The 18,079-nt window shown below is 43.7% G+C and overlaps 1 protein-coding gene across 1 annotated transcript in view; it reads left to right on the top strand.

The window, feature by feature from the left end:
* The window catches only part of spryd3 (SPRY domain containing 3), a 63,494-nt gene extending 46,606 nt beyond the window's left edge, over positions 1–16,888 (top strand). The window contains exons 8-10 of the mRNA XM_083768848.1: positions 8,858–8,977; positions 12,243–12,388; positions 16,599–16,888. Coding sequence (XP_083624974.1) covers positions 8,858–8,977; positions 12,243–12,388; positions 16,599–16,733 — 401 coding nt within the window. The 3' untranslated portion in view covers positions 16,734–16,888. The remainder of the gene's footprint in view (positions 1–8,857; positions 8,978–12,242; positions 12,389–16,598) is intronic.
* Positions 16,889–18,079: the final 1,191 nt, after the last annotated feature.

Raw genomic sequence — 18,079 nt, 5'->3', positions numbered from 1 at the left:
TTGGAACGCTTAAAGTGTCGTGTGTGCAATGTTTACCCGTCGTATAGGCGACAAACAAACGTGTCCTTTCATCAGCAAGCATGGTTTCTTTTCTTAGTTCAATGGGTGGTTGACCAAGCAGGCAGCAGGTGGAGTGTAAAACACGGAACGCGGCGCGAGTCGCTGTGCCGGATCGGTATGCCGTCGTCTTGGTCGTAGCGTGCCACTCGGTGGCGCGCTATGAGCTTGTAAGATCTGCTATTTTTCAATAGCTAAAGCATGACATAATGCTAACACCAAAATGGGTTAATCACGTATGGTAAATTCAGGACTGCACAGAAAGTAGTAGTGTGGAATATAACTTACTTTTAATTCAAAGTTATATATATATATATATATATATATATATATATATATTTTTTTACTTTCCCCCAACACGGCTCCTCGCATCTCCTCCAACGCAGCCTTGGTTTTTCATGGAGCAGCTCGAGAACCTCAGAAATTGCACTCCTTGGCAGACCGTGAATACAAAACGTACACACACCCCAAACATTATATATGGCAAGGCAACGTAACCACAGGCAGGATCTGTTAAAGGAGGAACGCTTTAAGTTTATTACCTTACTTTTCCAATGCTTGGCACATGAGCCAAAGAATGCGAAAGCGAAAAAGGTGTTTCTATGCAGTTTGTTAGCTGACTTTTTATGGGTGGTTTTTTTTAGCTCTGTATCCATAGGTCTAAAAGGTCTGCCAGACTATCCCTTAGTATGGAATTTATCTATGTTGACCAAATCTCACAGGACACGTTTTTGTCATATGCTAAATGCATGACACTGCTTTTTGTCCAGGTATAGCTCTATCATACTGGCTTTTAAAAATAAAGGGTTGGTCTTTTATCCCATTTAGGCCTGACGTCGAAAAAAAAAAAAAAAGAGTCTTACAAAACCTGACAGTTTTCTGAAATACCTATGTTTCTATCTCAGTGGTGCTCAGCATTTCATGTCAAGGACCCCAAAAATTATATGTAATTGGCCACCGACCCCCATCTGAAAATATGTAGTCACAGGGACCCCCCCAGAAGCAAATATTTTAGTTAAAAATGTTCGCTCTGAAATATATATTCAATGATTTGTGCCACAAGCTCATAGCGCGCCACCGAGTGGCGCGCTATGAGCTTGTAGATCTGATATTTTTCAATAGCTAAATCATAACAATGTTTAAAACACCAAAAGGGGTTCCCGCCAAAAATGGGTTAAATGTATTTATTTTTTTATTATTATTAAATATATTATATTATATTATTGACTTCTAAGGCTATCATTTGACTCACAATAATATTCCAGATATACAGAACGCAAATGTCCTGCCAAGCATATCCGTGTGTTCTCTTATAGCTTCTGTAGTTTGAGCTTTTGTGGGCCTCTGGCTATTGAAAAATAGCAGATCTACAAGCTCATAGCGCGCCACCGAGTGGCGCGCTATGAGCTTGTAGATCTGCTATTTTTGAAAAGATCAAATAACGACTGACACAGAAACATAGCTTTTTCAGAAAACTGTCGGGATGTAGAAGACATTTTTTTAAATCTGATCTCGGGTCAGAACGGGTTATATTGGGAGCTTGGCCCAGTGAGGACCTCTAGTCTGTCCCCCGTGTGGCGGTGGTGGTGCTGTGGGTTGTGTTTCTACTGGTCAAATGGGCCGTGGTGCCCTGTCAGGAGCAGACAGACAGACAGACAGCCGTCCGGGCAGTGAGTGGTGGTGCTGTGGGTTGTGTTTCTACTAGGGGTAGCACCGATGTATAGGCCGACAATAGGTATAGAGCGTCGCAGTCCCTCCCCCTTTCAGAACGACGAGTGGCCCAGGAAATAAATCCCAATGCATTTTTCCCCATAGGCTTTTCTTAAAGTATTTATTTAAAGACGGTTACGCCGCAGACAAAGCCAACTCGGATCGTGACAAATCATGACAATGAACACAATGTCACAATGTCCCCCCCTCACAGGCTCACACACAGGCAGCGGGCACCGTTTCAACCAGGGGGGCAGTCAGCCAGATATTTCGTGAAGCCTCTTTTGAAATCGGGACTTCCTGAAAGTTCATATAATGGCCTGTTGTGGCGCGGGACTGTACCCAAAAAGCCCCATAGCTCCATAGAGGCCCATGTATTTGGGCCCAACTTCACCTAGACTGTATTACCTTAATAAACATGGTCATGAATACTTTCTGCTTCCAGTCACTAGTTTAAAGTCTCATTTCTAATGTCATAATATTCTTTTTGGAAAATTATGGTCCCATTTATAAAATAAATGACCATAAAGTCGCGCATGTTCTGAGGGGCGTGGCTACCGTTACAGTCTATGATCGGGATCCCCCACCCACTCGAGTCAAAATAAAAAACAACGGAGAAGAAGGGGGGAGGTCCCGCCTCGTTGTCTGGGCCAGCCAATGGCCAACTGGACCAGAACGGATCAAGAAAGATGGCGACTTACAGTGCATTAGAGTGCAAGGAATTTCAGGCTTCATTTTACGTTCATGTTAGACCCGGGGAACGCTTTGTCCATATTCTTTACAGTCTATGGTTTCAACTCGAGACAGGACAGACTTTTTTTCTTTTCTTTTTCTTTAGTTTCCAAGTTTACCAAACTATATAATCCACAAGTTAGTGACGGTGTGGGGGCGCTATAGTGAATAATACCCTTGCGCAGCGCGAAGGTAATTAACGCCAGCTGCAAACGATCAACGGTCTTTAATTGTGTGATTAACAGGATTATATATATATATATATATAAATCATTTTGGGCCAAATAAATTCAATACTGTTTCTACAGACAGGCCGTGGGCTCTGTCAGGAGCAGACAGACAGACAGACAGACATCCAGGCAGTGAGTGCTCCTTCCAGCAAGCATTAACCCTATCAACTTCCTGGCAAAAGGTCCCTTTTAGAATGCCCCCACCCCCCCCCCCCCATCAATGACTCACACATTGTGACTCAACACCCTTTAGCTCAGGGCTGGTGCACTGACTGCCACCGGCATGACGTGACGGCCACACAATCTTTGTTGCTCAATTTAGCGTATACAGTGTGTACGGTACAACAGTGGTTTCACCTGATCTTAAAGGTATATTCAGTGATTTCACTTAATTCAAATATCACTTATTTTTTTGTTTTGTTGTGATAATCCTCCCTACTATAGAGTGTGCTGACCATATAAGGAGTTTCTCCCTGTCCCCAGTTAACCCCTGGGGGTCAAAAAACCTTAGGTTTCGGTTTTTTACTCTATATCCTGATTGGACGAAAGGCTGGGTCCCACAGCCAAAAACGAAACCTAAGGTTTTTTGAGTGAAATCACTGAATATACCTTTAATTGAGTCACTGTCAAAGCAATGTCTCAGTGACTAAACCATTGTACTGGCAGCATACTGTACATGGTAAGATCCAAGAGTCTTGATTTGACTCTTGAATTACAAAATGGACCTGTATACAGACGGTACAGTAGGCTGACAGGAAATGGGGAGAGAGATGGGGGGTGGGGGAGGGGGTTGACATGCAGTATAAAGGCCGTGGGGATCGGGAGTCGAACCCGCGGCACACTGCCAGACTGGATTACCAGCCAAGGTAGCCTGGACCGCTGAGCTGTATTTTACAGCTAGGGCCTCCCAGCCATTATGGGCCCAAAAATGGCCGTCATTAACTCGGCTCGAATCTTTGATTGCAGTTTAAATCATATGGCAGCCGCACCATGGACTCTATAGTAAAGTGTTAAGAACATGTGCAACCTCTTGTGTGGTATTCTGGAATCATATATATTTTTATATTTCATGTTTTAGGAGTCTGTGAAGTCGACGTTCCCTGGGCAGGGAATGGGAAGCACAGTCTTTTCCAGACAAAACTCTCATGTTACGAAGGCCGGTGCATTTCCCCCCCCCCCCCCCCCCCATTCCCTGTTTTAGTCCATCCGCAGCCAGGTTTCTGTAACGGCTCAGGAGCCAGAGGGCCTGCCCTCCCTCTCCACTCCCCAGCCGGTGTTTCCTCCAGCCCTGGCTGGCCCCCAGCTCCAGTTCTAGCCCTCTATAGAGCGTCGCAGTCAGAACGACGAGTGGCCCAGGAAATGAATCTCCGTTAAAACCCATTCTGACCTGAGATCAGATTCATACAAGGTTTCCACTGGACAACACACTGGTCTGATTAACCCATTCTGACCTGAGATCAGATTCTAAAAATGTCAGTCGCTCTTCGATTTTTCAAAAATAGCAGACCTACAAGCTCGTATCGCGCCACTCGGTGGCGCGATATGAGCTTGTAGATCTGCTATTTTTCAATAGCTAAAGCACGACATGATGCTGACACCAAAATGGGTGCCCGTTCAGAATGGGATAATTTTCTCCATAGGCTTTTCAAAAAGTATTTATATAAAGACGGTTATACGCCGCGGACAAAGCCAACTCGGATCGTGACAAATCATGACAATAATTACAATGTTTTGGGCCGATCAAATGATTAGTAAGAAGAAAAACAAAACAAATAGTGTTGTATCCTGCATTTATTTCCTTCTTTCAAATTATTTGATCGGCACAAAATATTGTGTTTGTTGTCATGATTTGTCACGATCTGAGTTGGCTTTGCGCCAGGCCCAGGAAATAATAATAATAGCCTTGCATCAAACCCCTAGCAAAGTAGTTAACGTCATCTTCAACACCAGCTAGACATGCATACAGTCAAATGTTGTTTGTGTTAAATTTGTAAAATGTTACATTTAAACTCCAAATGTTACCTTTCCATGCCCACAGAGCAAACATTTTATCCCCATAATGATTTTCCTGTTTCCATTTTGGGCGGGAACCCCTTTTGGTGTTAGCATTATGTATGCTTTAGCTATTGAAAAATAGCAGATCTACAAGATCATAGGCCCATGAGCTTGTAGGTCTGCTATTTTTGAAAAATCGTTAAAATGTGCCTAAAATCTTTCCGAAAATGTTCATGATTTAGAAGACTTTATTTTTATTTCGACGTCAGGCCTGAATGGGTTAAGTCTAGTTCAACCACCTGGCTCCAACTTTTAAAGGGGTATTTCACTTTAACACTTCTGGGGTAATTTCTTTACGTTGTTTGATTCAATGTTTGGATATTTCATGTTTATTTTGTCAGACACCTTCCCTCCTATAAGCCCATCAAACCATGCTAGATTCATTTATTATATTATATGCATTTTTTTAGTAAGTCACCAGCACCTGGAATGTGTGTTTTCAATGAGGTTGAAGTTAAATGGGTTTGTATAGGCCTGTCTGATGAAGTAAATATTGAATGAGCAATGTAAAACTTGTCTGGTGTACAACTGTACATTAAACTAGATAAAGTGCCCCTCGGGGCACAGGTCTCCACCAGGGCAGGTCAGGTTGTGGCCTCCTGGTGGCGCTATAATAGGCCTATAATTGCCTTGGATGGCAATTGGATGATTTGAGACATTTTGTTCCAAAAATGTGTTTTGCAAAAATCCACCTGTTGGTGGCGCTATAACAGGCCAATGTGAAAAGGGTGGGATATATTCCACAGCCTAGTAGGAAAGTCTGTGAAAGATTTCACGTAAATTGCACGCTGCGTTCATGATTTCAGGCTTTTTGTTCAATCCTGCAAACTTTGATAGCCAAAGTTAGCCAATTAGGATGGAAATATAGGACCGATCCGGCTTAAACAACAATTTTTTTTTTCAAAAGTCGGCCCCCTTCTGGTGGCGCTATAACGGACCGTTCTGGAAAACCTGGGGAAGAGGTTCATCGTTGGCATCCAGGGAAGTGCGTGTGTACAAAAAGTTTGGCATCGACCGGGGGTTATAGGTGCGAGTAAACGTTAAAAATGATCCCATGCAGTAATCCTGGTCTCTAAAAATACCTCCCCCTGGCCAGCCGGGGCGCCTGATGGAGGGGAAAGGAACTGGTCGGAATAACGTGTCCCTTCCACGCGCTACGTCCGGCCGGGGAAATTCCCCCCTGTCAGGAGAAAAGAAGCAGCTTGGACTCCTCATGCATAGAAGGAGGCATGAGGTCAGTCCGCTGCCCCCCCCCCCCCAGGTTGGCAGAGGAAGTGTAGCGCCCAGGATTACATTAGATAATTGGCACTGGGTGAAAAGAAAAACTGGGTTACAAAATCGTGGGATAAGAATTTAAGAAAAAAAAAAAAAGATCCCAGAAGCGTTGTAAGTGAAATAAGAATTTCATTGTGTATTCTCAAAAACTTGTTTTGTATTGATTGATGAAGTGTCACTAAAAGTCTTGTCTGATACAGTGCCAGCCAACGTTGAGCTGAAGGCGCTTCAGCTCAAGTGATTACATCACCTTAGGCTACATGGAGAGTTAGCAAAAGATGTTCATCATTTCCTTTCAGTTTTAACGGTGTAGAGACAGAATTGGATATAAAGTGCAGAATGACACATCAATAACAACAAAGGGGACGTCTAAAAAAACTCACGCCGCTCTAATCCACCCCCTGACTTGACCCTCTGCTCTGCATTACTATCCAGTGAGTGCAATCATCTAAACTCACACACCTGCCTTAACTAGGCCAAATGTCACAGTGACCTCTTCTAATCAAGGAGGCCTTTTGATATAGGGGTCCTTAAATCTTTCAAAAATAAAGCCTTTCAAACATTTTAACACACAAACACCCTCCCCGATACTGCACATTTTAACGTCTGCGGGTGTCCCAATTATTGTATATTTTCCAAGCACGTGAAGTATTATTCTTAGGGCTGTCAAAGTTAACGCACTATTAACTAGTTAACTCACAATCCTTTTAACGGCCCTTTTTTTTTTGATGCGCGATTAATGCACTGTGAAGTTTGACAGAATGGTTGAGAGATGCATGGCAATTTTACACTGAAGAGTTGAATAATTGTTAAACAGCTGAATCACTTAAGTTAATTTAAGTCTACACAATTAGAAAATTTAGAAAACATGTTATTTTGATCAACATGGCCTGTTATCTCTAGTAATGGTACCATTGGCCAACATCAATACAGTTCTTTAGTTTGGGTCTGGAAGGCTAAATGTCATCAAATGGTGGTCCGTGGCTCAAATGCAGAATAAATAATGGGCCTTGATAAGAAAAATCTTGAAAACCACTGATTTAAGGTATATTTAGAACGGATAAAAAATATGCGATTAATTTGCGATTAATCACAGTTAACTATGGACAATCATGCGATTAATCAGATTAAATATTTAATCGATTGACAGCCCTAATTATTCTAAAAAAAAAAATTTATTGTACCGGTTACCTTCCAACGCTAAACACGTTTTAGACTCCAAAGCCCCGAGCGACCCGACTCGGGCTATTTTTACCCCGCACACAACCCGCTCCTGTGCTGGTGTGGCTCCAGTGTTTGCCTAGTGTGTGGTGGTGTTGTGACAGGGCCCCGCATGGGAGCGAGTAATGATACAGTGTCTCCGTCTCCCCCTCCCCCCGTGCTACAGATAGAGATTGTTTAAACAGTATCCTGAGCCGGTGGACGGGTCCCATGACAACTCCATAAATATTTACCACGACGCCGCTGCGCTCGAGGAGAGCAGTGTCTGCAGGCTACCTTCGGCAATGTTTTTCTTTTGCCTTTTTTTTCCCATCTCCTCCTCCATTGTTGTCTCTCGTCGCAACTCCTACGGTGTGTGTTGTTTTCGATGTGTTCCCACTGGATGATGATGATGATGATGTTGGTTTTTTTTTTGGAGGGGATGTCCTTGAGAGATGTTATACTGTAGGAAACCGGAGGTGTTTGTAAAAGAATATATATGGAATAGTGTTTTCACCTTTTTTTTTGGTAATTGGGAGTGTGAGGTTGAACGATTGTATTGTAAGTGCATTCAGGTAAATAGTTTTCAAGATGGGGGGGGGGGGGGGAATGTGTCTTATATACTCACCATGTCATGTTCAGTTGCGTTGGGAGTATTTTCTAAGCATGGAGAAATGCCCTCCATTGGAAAACCAAAGTAGTGATCTTGACGCTTGCCTGAAGAAACCGCTTCCAGACGCCAGAGTTCAAAATATTTTAGCTTTCGGGCAGGCAGGGGGAAAAGTGCTGCACATGGCGAGCACACGGGTAAAATTGCCAACGCAACACCAAAGCAGCCGAGTTTCCCCAAAACGCAGCACTCACCGTTATCCCATTTTTGGGGGGCGGGGAACCCCTTTTGGTGTTAGCATTATGTTATGCTTTAGCCATTGAAAAATAGCAGATCTACAAGCTCATAGCGCGCCACCGAGTGGCGCGCTACGAGCTTGTAGGTCTGCTATTTTTGACAAATCGAAGAACGACTGACATGGAAACATGGCTTTTTCAGAAAACTGTCGCGATGTAGAAGACATTTTTGGAATCTGATCTCAGGTCAAAATGGTTATAAGCAGGGGCTTAACCCATTTTGGGGGCGGGAACCCCTTTTGGTGTTTTAAACATTATGTTATAATTTAGCTATTGAAAAATAGCAGATCTACAAGCTCATAGCGTGCCACCGAGTGGCGCGCTACGAGCTTGTAGGTCTGCTATTTTTGAAAAATCATGAAAATGTGGCGCAAGTCTTTGAATATATATTCTTTCAAAAGTGAATGTTGGCCCAGGCCGTAGCGTAACGGTCTGGGCACCGGACTGGTGATCCAGTCGCGGTGTGCCGCGGGTTCGACTCCCGGACCCGACACGGCCTTTACCGCATGTCATCCCCCCATCTCTCTCCCGTTTCCTGTCAGCCTACTTTCTATCCCTTAAAAATCAATAAAGGCGTAAGCCGCAAAAAAAATAATATCTAAAAGTGAATGTTTTTATTTAATTCAGGTCTAAATGGGTTTAAAATCTATCTTATTATCTCTGTCTCTGTCTTTCTTTTTCTCTTCTGACAGACGACGGGAAGATCTTCCACGGTAGCGGCGTCGGAGATGCTTTCGGGCCCCGGTGCTTCAAAGGGGACATCATGGGCTGTGGGATCATGTTCCCGAGGGACTACATCCTGGACGGTGAAGGTGAGGACATTTTCCTTAAATGTTTATTCCCACGATTCTGTAACCCATTTTTCACCCCCTGTGTCAATCATCTAATGTGATCCTGGGCTCTACACACCCTCCACCAACCTAGTCCCCATTATATGGGGGACAAGGGGAGAGCAACGGACTTGAACTCATGCTTCCTTCATGCCTGAGTGTCCAAGTTGCTCCTTTAAGGAACTGTTATTCCAACCAGTTCCTTTCCCCTCCATCAGGCGCCCCGGCTGGCCAGGGGGAGGCAGTTTAGTGACCAGGATTACTGCATGTTTTTTTGTGAGGGTACCTACCCTAGGGGACACGGGGACGTCGGGGAGAACATGCAAACTCCACACAGAAAGGCCTGGATGGTGAAGTTGAGTACAGTTGGGTTCAGTTAGAGTATAGCCGGTTGGCACCACCTCACACCAAAGTTCAAACTTAGCTTAGTTAACCCATTTAGGCCTTTTTTCTGAAAAACCTCATGTTTCTATATCAGTGGCTCTCAATATTTCATGTCAAGAACCCCAAAAAATGTATGTAATATGCCACCGACCCCCCCCCCCCCCCCCCCCATCTGAAAATATTTAGTCCCAGAAGCAAAGATTTGAGCTAAAAAACCTTCACTCTGAAAGAATATATATTCAAAGATTTACGCCACATTTTCACGATTTTCAAAACTAGCACGCTATGAGCTTGTAGATCTGCTAATTTTCTATAGCTAAAGTATAGTTATAGCATGAATGGCCTTTATGTCAAGACTTTCCACGTTATTAAAATGAAAGCCGTTGCACTACTCCAATTAGTTGTAACGTATCTCTGAGTAACAACCAAATATTTACGCGAGCCTTTACGCTTCACTCACTCCTTACTTAACAACGGAAGACCGCTTTGATTGATTCTATCATTGAATTAGTTGAATATAACAAATGACCTCACTTCTCACTTCTATGCACATTGTGAGATCACGACGTTTGCGATTGATGTCATTGTTGGCATTTGTGCAAGACTCCGCTTCAAGAGAGAGAGAGAGAGATGGCATAGTGAAGAGAACAGCGGTAGGGCTTCTCCCAAGCCCTTTGTACCGCGCAAAATGGGTTAATGTGACTTAACCCATTCTGACCTGAGATCAGATTCTAAAAAAGGTCTTCTACATCCTGACAGTTTTCTGAAAAAGCCATGTTTTCTAGGTCAGTCGTTCTTCAATTTTTCCAAAATAGCAGACCTACAGCTATTTTTCAATAGCTAAAGCGTAACATGATTGCGCAATGTAATTGGTGATATCATACAAATCCGCCACGTTTTGGGCATCGCACAGGGTTGTGACGCTCGCACTGCAAGTGCATTGACAATTTTCTATACAAGCATAACCACTAGTATGATTATTTTTTTGTGATACTTGCTGCCTGTCCTGCACCTGATCTACGGAAAGTGCAACAACTCTAACCCTAACCCAACAAACCCTTTTAAAAACAGAGATGGGCAGTATTTGAAATACATGTATTTGAAATACGTATTTGAAATACTTTTTTGTATTTTGTCATTTGTATTTTGCTGGGATGGAAGAAATGAGATGTATTTTGTATTTAGATAAAAAAATTTACCCAGTATTTGTATTTTGTATCAAAATACATTTTCAATATATTTTGCCCATCAGAGATGGGCAGTATTTGAAATACATGTATTTGAAATACGTATTTGAAATACTTTTTTGTATTTTGTAATTTGTATTTCGATGGGGATGGAAGATGTATTTTGTATTTTGTATTTAGATAAATTTTTTGACCCAGTATTTGTATTTTGTATCAAAATACATTTTCAATGTATTTTGCCCATCTCTGTTTAAAAAACACTTCACTTCTTCACGACTGAACCCAAACAATTATTTTTAGCGACACGTTTTGACGTCTAAACACTCACACGTACACGCACGGGCATCTCGCATAAGCATTTAGTACGGAAAGCCTCAGTACTCTGCTCCAGCTTTTAACATTTTTAGTACAGTGTAGGTTAGGTATTAACTTAGAAGACATTTGTATTGGCCGCGTTATTAAACGTCCCTGTTCTCCCTTTGAGCTTCTTCGGTAGTGGGTGGGTACTGTATGTATGAGCATTGTATGTCTGTCCTGTTTTTTTGTTGTGTATTTTCTTTTGTTACTGGCAGAGCTGTGTCACTTCTTTTGCCTCTTGTCTTGGCCAGTTCACACTTGTAAAAGAGACTACAGTCTCAATGTGGTTTTTTTACTGGTTAAATAAAGGTTAAATAAAAACAAATAGTGTCTATAACTAGCTAGGCTATAACTAGCTAGGCGTCAGTGTGAACTTGGTGCCGGGTGGTGAAGTTACCCGAGGGCTCGGGGGAGACTGATTTCCTGGACGGTGAAGGTAAAGGCAGGGAGTTCAGGAGACATTACATTCTGCAATAGCGGAAGGTGAGGTCAGAGGGTTCAGCATCATCGGCAATTACATCGTCACTCATTTAGAGCGTTATTGTTGGCTTGGCTTTGCATGTCTGTGGGAGGTTTCACTCTTAAACCTGCTTAGAGGGGTTTAGCATCAGACAACTGTAGCAACATCTCACTTTTGGAACGTTAAAGGACCAGTTCACCACTTTTCAACCCATCTTCATATAATAGGTCCTCACTAATAAAATCATGATAAAATGGCACGATTTTTTTCTACTCAGTCTGTGTCTCATAGGAGGGCTGTGGGCAGTTTAGAAACCGTCTTCCAGTGACATCATCATTAGGCAGATTCTTTTTTTAAACAATTACATTACAATTACATTTTCATTATCGTCAAAACGATGGCTTCCATTTTTGCATTGCAACTTCTCGGGACTAGAAAGCCTGCAGTTTTTATTAGCTTGTATTCCCCATCGATGACGGTTTCTGAACTGCCCACAGCCCTCCTATGAGACACAGACCGAGTAGAAAAACATTTCACCATTTTTTCATGATTATTAGTGAGGACCTATTATATGAAGATAGGTTGAAAAGTGGTGAAGTGGTCCTTTAAAACCCATTTTGGGGTGGGAACCCCTTTTGGCGTTAGCATTACGTCATGCTTTAGCTATTGAAAAATAGCAGATCTACAAGCTGGCGCGCTACGAGCTTGTAGGTCAGCTATTTTTTTTTAAACCGAAGAACGACTGACACAGAAACATGGCTTTTTCCTGAAAACTGTCAGGATGTAGAAGACGTTCTTAGAATCTGATCTCAGGTCAGAATGGGTTAAGTATTTAACAAACGAACCCTCTCCTCCTCAGCCGACCTGGACGACTGGGATCAGCTCAACGTCCAGCCCAGGGGGCGGGGCAGCATCCAGAACGTCCTGTACCTCAACGACCAGGAGGAGGAGGAGGAGGAGGACAGCGACGAGCTGGAGCGCGGACCGGAGGGCAGGAAGGTCACGGTGAGTGAGGTCATGCCTTATTAAACCATTCTGACCTGAGATCAGATTCATACGAGGTTTCCACTGGACACACACACACTGCTCTGATGAACCCATTCTGACCTGAGATCAGATTCTAAAAATGTCAGTCGTTCTTCGATTTTTTTTCAAAAATAGCAGACCTACAAGCTCGTAGCGCGCCACTCGGTGGCGCGCTATGAGCTTGTAGATCTGCTATTTTTCAATAGCTGAAGCACGACATGATGCTAACACCAAAATGGGTTCCCGTTCAGAATGGGTTAAGCCATTTAGACCCGAGTTAAAAACATTCACTTTGAAAGAATATATATTCAAAGATTTGCGCCACATTTTTACGATTTTTCAAAAATAGCAGACCTACAAGCTCATAGCGCGCCACTCGGTGGCGCGCTATGAGCTTGTAGATCTGCTATTTTTCAATAGCTAAAGCATAACATGTTTAAAACCCCAAAATGGGTTAAGAGAATTATTATGGGACTAGTCCTGATCGGTTGCCCTCGTCTCTAAGCAACAGCATGCCTCTCTAGCCTATGGGACCAGTCCTGATTGGTTGCCTCGTCTCTAAAGCAACGGCATGCCTCTCTAGCCTATGGGACCAGTCCTGATCGGTTGCCCTCGTCTCTAAGCAACGGCATGCCTCTCTAGCCTATGGGACCAGTCCTGATCGGTTGCCCTCGTCTCTAAGCAACGGCATGCCTCTCTAGCCAATGGGACTAGTCCTGATTGGTTGCCCTCGTCTCTGAGCAACGGCATGCCTCTCTAGCCAATGGGACTAGTCCTGATTGGTTGCCCTCGTCTCTGAGCAATGGCATGCCTCTCTAGCCTATGGGACTAGTCCTGATTGACGGTAGCAAAAGCCACAGCAAAACACCAGCCATTGAACCGCGAACGGAACATCGCAAACAACGGTTGTGACACACAAACATACACGTTACTAAAAGAATAATACTAATATGGGACACACACACACACACACACAACGGAGACAAGAACACAACGGAGACGGTATTTTAAGTATTCATTTCACACGAGCGTATACCATAATGTCATCAACGCGATGTAAACGGGAAGATACAAAGATCCTGATCCTTTTCAGCCATCACGGCATTACATTTGACACGTTGACATTACTTTAACCCATTCTGAACGGGAACCCATTTTGGTGATAGCATCATGTCGCGCTTTAGCTATTGAAAAATAGCAGATCTACAAGCTCGTAGCGCGCCACTCGCTTGTAGGTCTGCTATTTTTGAAAAATCAAAGAAAAAAAACGACTGACATTTTTAGAATCTGATCTCAGGTCAGAATGTTGTTAATCAGACCAGCGTGTGTCCAGTGGAAACCTCGTATGAATCTGATCTCAGGTCAGAATGTTGTTAATCAGACCAGCGTGTGTCCAGTGGAAACCTCGTATGAATCTGATCTCAGGTCAGAATGGCTTATACCAGAGGTAATAATAGGTGTTTTTACCTTTAGTCTTTCCTCCCAACGTAGGTCGGAAGGGTCCACAGGGTACAGCTCAGAGGAGCAAAAGGGTATGGGAGTAGGATTTAACGGCGATAAATTCCCTAATACTTTCAAGTCACAAAACTATTGCACGCTTTCACATAGGATAGCACACCGTAGCATCACGGTAAGGTCTGTGACCTTTGAACCCTACTATTGAACCCACCCAACGCTCTCTCTGGCCTTCTAATGTGTCCCTTTAACACAAAATAGCAGACCTACAAGCTCGTAGCGCGCCACTCGGTGGCGCGCTACGAGCTTGTAGATCTGCTATTTTTCAATAGCTAAAGCATAGCGTGATGCTAACACCAAAGTGGGTTAATTACAGCGGTGTTGCCAGTGACGTGGAGCACTGTTTTACCCCTGGCCACACACACGTCTCCCTCTCGACATGCTTGCGACTGGGCCTGTTGGAAGTTTTGCAGAGCGAGTGCTATTATACTGTATATATACAGTATAGTGCCACGGAAACCCAAAGGGGTTGAGAATAGAAGGGGCCGGGTCATAATCCAGGGATTTGTCGATGTTTATTCAGCAGGACACATTACCCCAAAAGCTTTGTTCCTTGACATTACAGAGGGGTGTGTGTGTGTGTGTGTGTGTGTGTGTGTGTGTGTGTGTGTGTGTGTGTGTGTGTGTGTGTGTGCATGTGTGCGTGCGCGTCGATAAGGCTGTATCAATGTAGAGCCACAGCGCACAGCCTCCAATATTGCTCAGTTCAAGCTCAGCCTTCATCCGAGGCCTAAAATTGAATAGATGTTAAGCCTTTCTTCTTCGAGTGGGAGGCGCTCTAACTAAAATGTTTGACAGACTCGGGGAACAAGTCGTCCTCGGCATTGGTAGTTGAAAAGCTTTTTCGATGCTCCTCTGATTTGCTACTGTGCTCTCCCTTTCACGACAGGTTGATCACACAGACATGTACCACAACCCATTTTGGGCAGGAACTCCTTTTGGTGTTTTAAACATTATGGGTAACACTTTACAATAACGACCTGTTATAAAGCATTTATAAACATGTATAGATGTTTGTAGATGAGTAATAATCATGAACAATCATTGTTGACATCCGTAAATGTTTACCTAAACATTTATAACTATGTTTAAACATAATTTATACGTTATTAGTAAGGTATTAGTAAGTAGTAAACTATTCACATAGTTATAAATGTTTAGGTAAACATTTACGGATGTCAACAAACAGTCTGTTCATGATTATTACTCATCTACAAACTGCTTATAAATGTTTATAAATGCTTTATAACAGGTCGTTATTGTAAAGTGTTACCACATTATGTTATAATTTAGCTATTGAAAAATAGCAGATCTACAAGCTCATAGCGCGCCACCGAGTGGCGCGCTACGAGCTTGTAGGTCTGCTATTTTTGAAAAAATCGTAAAAATGTGGCGCAAATCTTTGAATATATATTCTTTCAAAGTGAATGTTTTTAACTCGGGTCTAAATTAACCTTTAGACATGATCGCCTATTTGTTTAAATCCACACTGCATGATTCTTTTGTTCACATAGTAAGTGGCATGTTGACTGCTCTTCTCAACCGAAGATTGTTTTAGTATCGGTATCTGGTATCTGAAAACTAAGCTATGATGACTAAAACTAAGACTAAATATACTGACAATTTCATCAACAAATAAAAAGTAGACTAAAATGTTAGGGAGGGACTAGTGGACAAGAGATCCAGTATAAGTCATTTTACACTTGGTTGCATGCTGAAAATAGCCGATCTACAAGCTCACAAAGCGTCGCAGCGCGATGCGCTGTGAGCCTGTAGATCTGCTATTTTCAGCAAATGTAAAAACAGTCATTACGACGCCATTACAAGGCCCGCCAAAATACATTTTAGTCGACTAAATCACCTGTAGATTTAGTCGACTAAAATCTTATGATATTTAGTCGACTAAAACCAGACTAACTCTTAAGACATTCCAGGTGACTAAAATGTGACTAAAACTAAATGAAAACTATTCAAGAGACCTATGACTAAAACTAAAATAAAAATGTGCTGCCAAGGCGCACGGTGGCACAGTTGGTAGTGCTGTCGCCTCACAGCTAGAAGGTCCTGGGTTCGATTCCCGCTCGGGGCGCTGTGGGTGCTGGCGGCGTGTTCCCTCCTCCGCGTCATCAGTGCCCATACCCGAAGGCGGGGTTGGCGAAAGGGCCTTTCTGTGTGGAGTTTGCATACATGTTCTCCCCGTGTCCCCTAGGGTAGGTACCCTCACAAAAACATGCAGTAATCATGGTCTCTAAACTGCCTCCCCCTGGCCAGCCAGGACGCCTGATGGAGGGGAAAGGAACTGGTTGGAATAACGTGTTCCTTCCACGCGCTACGTCCAACCAGGGAAACTCCCCCCTGTCAGGTGTAAAGGAGCAACTTGGACACTCAGGCATGAAGGAAGCATGAGTTCAAGTCCGTTGCTCTCCCCTTGTCCCCCATATATGGGGACTAGGTTGCTCTCCCCTTGTCCCCCATATATGGGGACTAGGTTGGTGGAGGGTGTGTAGAGCCCAGGATCACATTAGATGATTGACACAGGGGGGTAAAAATGGGTTACAAAATCGTGGGATAAAAAATATATATAAAAAGAAAAAACCTGCTGCCAAAACCAACACTGTACGCGCGCGAGATGGAACATTGACTCAGTGGCGCCTCCTTGTGGCTCTCCTTGCAGGTGTTCTTCACCAGGAACGGGAAGCTGATGGGGCGCAGGGAGGTGGTGGTGCCGCCCGGCGGCCTCTACCCCACCGTGGGCATGCTGAGCAGCGGAGAGAAGGTCAAGGTGGACCTGCATCCGCTCAGCGGCTGAGCCACAACAACAACACAACAACAACACAACAACAACACAACACGACTGTGAACGGACTACCTTTTTGCAGACGAAGACTCTGCATGTTGCCAATAGCCGCCGCCTCCACACTTGAGCTGATCAAATGAACTGGTATCGTTTTTTTTTTTTTTTTTTTTTAAACCAGGCAAACTTAACTCCCCTTCTTCTAACCGGGTCACGCTGCAGCCCCTCTTAGTGCACGTTTGCTCTTGTCTTCCTAAAAAAAAAGAAAAAAAGCCACCTGGCTTTTTTATTTACATGACTTTCACTTGTATATATATATATATATATCATGACAATGCGAGCACGTCGGTCCTCCTGGTCGTAGGAGCATTGCACGAGAACCTCCACTGTGGGCAGCGTTAACCCATTCTGAACGGGCACCCATTTTGGTGTCAGCATCATGTTATGCTTTAGCTATTTAAAAATAGCAGATCTACAAGCTCATATCGCGCCACCGAGTGGCGCGATACGAGCTTGTAGGTCTGCTATTTTTTGAAAAATCGAAGAGCGACTGACATTTTTAGAATCTGATCTCAGGTCAGAATGGGTTCATCAGACCAGTGTGTGTCCGGCGGAAACCTCGTGTGAATCTGATCTCAGGTCAGAATGGGTTAACATATTATGGTCTGTGTGGGACCGGGCATAGCCTCCGCTGTACCGTACCAGGCGCCAAACACCTCCTTTTTTTTGGAGACATAAAGAAGTCCATATAATTCTATGCAATCTCTTGAGCCATCATCATCATCCAAAGTAGCTTTTTTTTTTTTTTTTTTCTCCTTCTCCTTCTTCTTCCCAGACCTGTATAAAGCAATACGGTTGTATGTCTCTGAAAAACAGTGAGCCCTTAAATCCCTCTCATGAGGTCTGGCACACTTAGTTTATTTCATTTGTCACGGCCCCAAGCATAGCAGAGCGGGGCCAACGGTTGTGTCGAGTCAGAGAACTAGTTGGCAGTTCATATCACAGGCACCATTCCCCACCACCCCCCTCTCTCTCTCTCTCTCTCTCTCTCTCTCTCTCTCTCTCTCTCTCTCTCTCTCTCTCTCACTCTCACTCTCACTCTCACTCTCACTCTCACACTCACACTCACACTCACACTCACACTCACACTCACACTCACACTCACACTCACACTCACACTCACACTCACACTCACACTCACACACACACTCACACTCACACACACACACACACACACACACTCTCACACTCTCACACACACATTCTCTCACACCCTGTGTGTTTCTCCATCTCACACTCTCTTGTCTTCTCTCTGGGAAAGGCTGCCCCCCTGTGATTGATCGTTGACCTACTGGTGAGGG

The sequence above is a fragment of the Protomyctophum parallelum genome (assembly GCF_964188405.1).
Source record: "Protomyctophum parallelum genome assembly, chromosome: 7".
NCBI lineage: Eukaryota > Metazoa > Chordata > Actinopteri > Myctophiformes > Myctophidae > Protomyctophum > Protomyctophum parallelum.
This window is presented reverse-complemented; position numbering and strand designations above follow the sequence as displayed.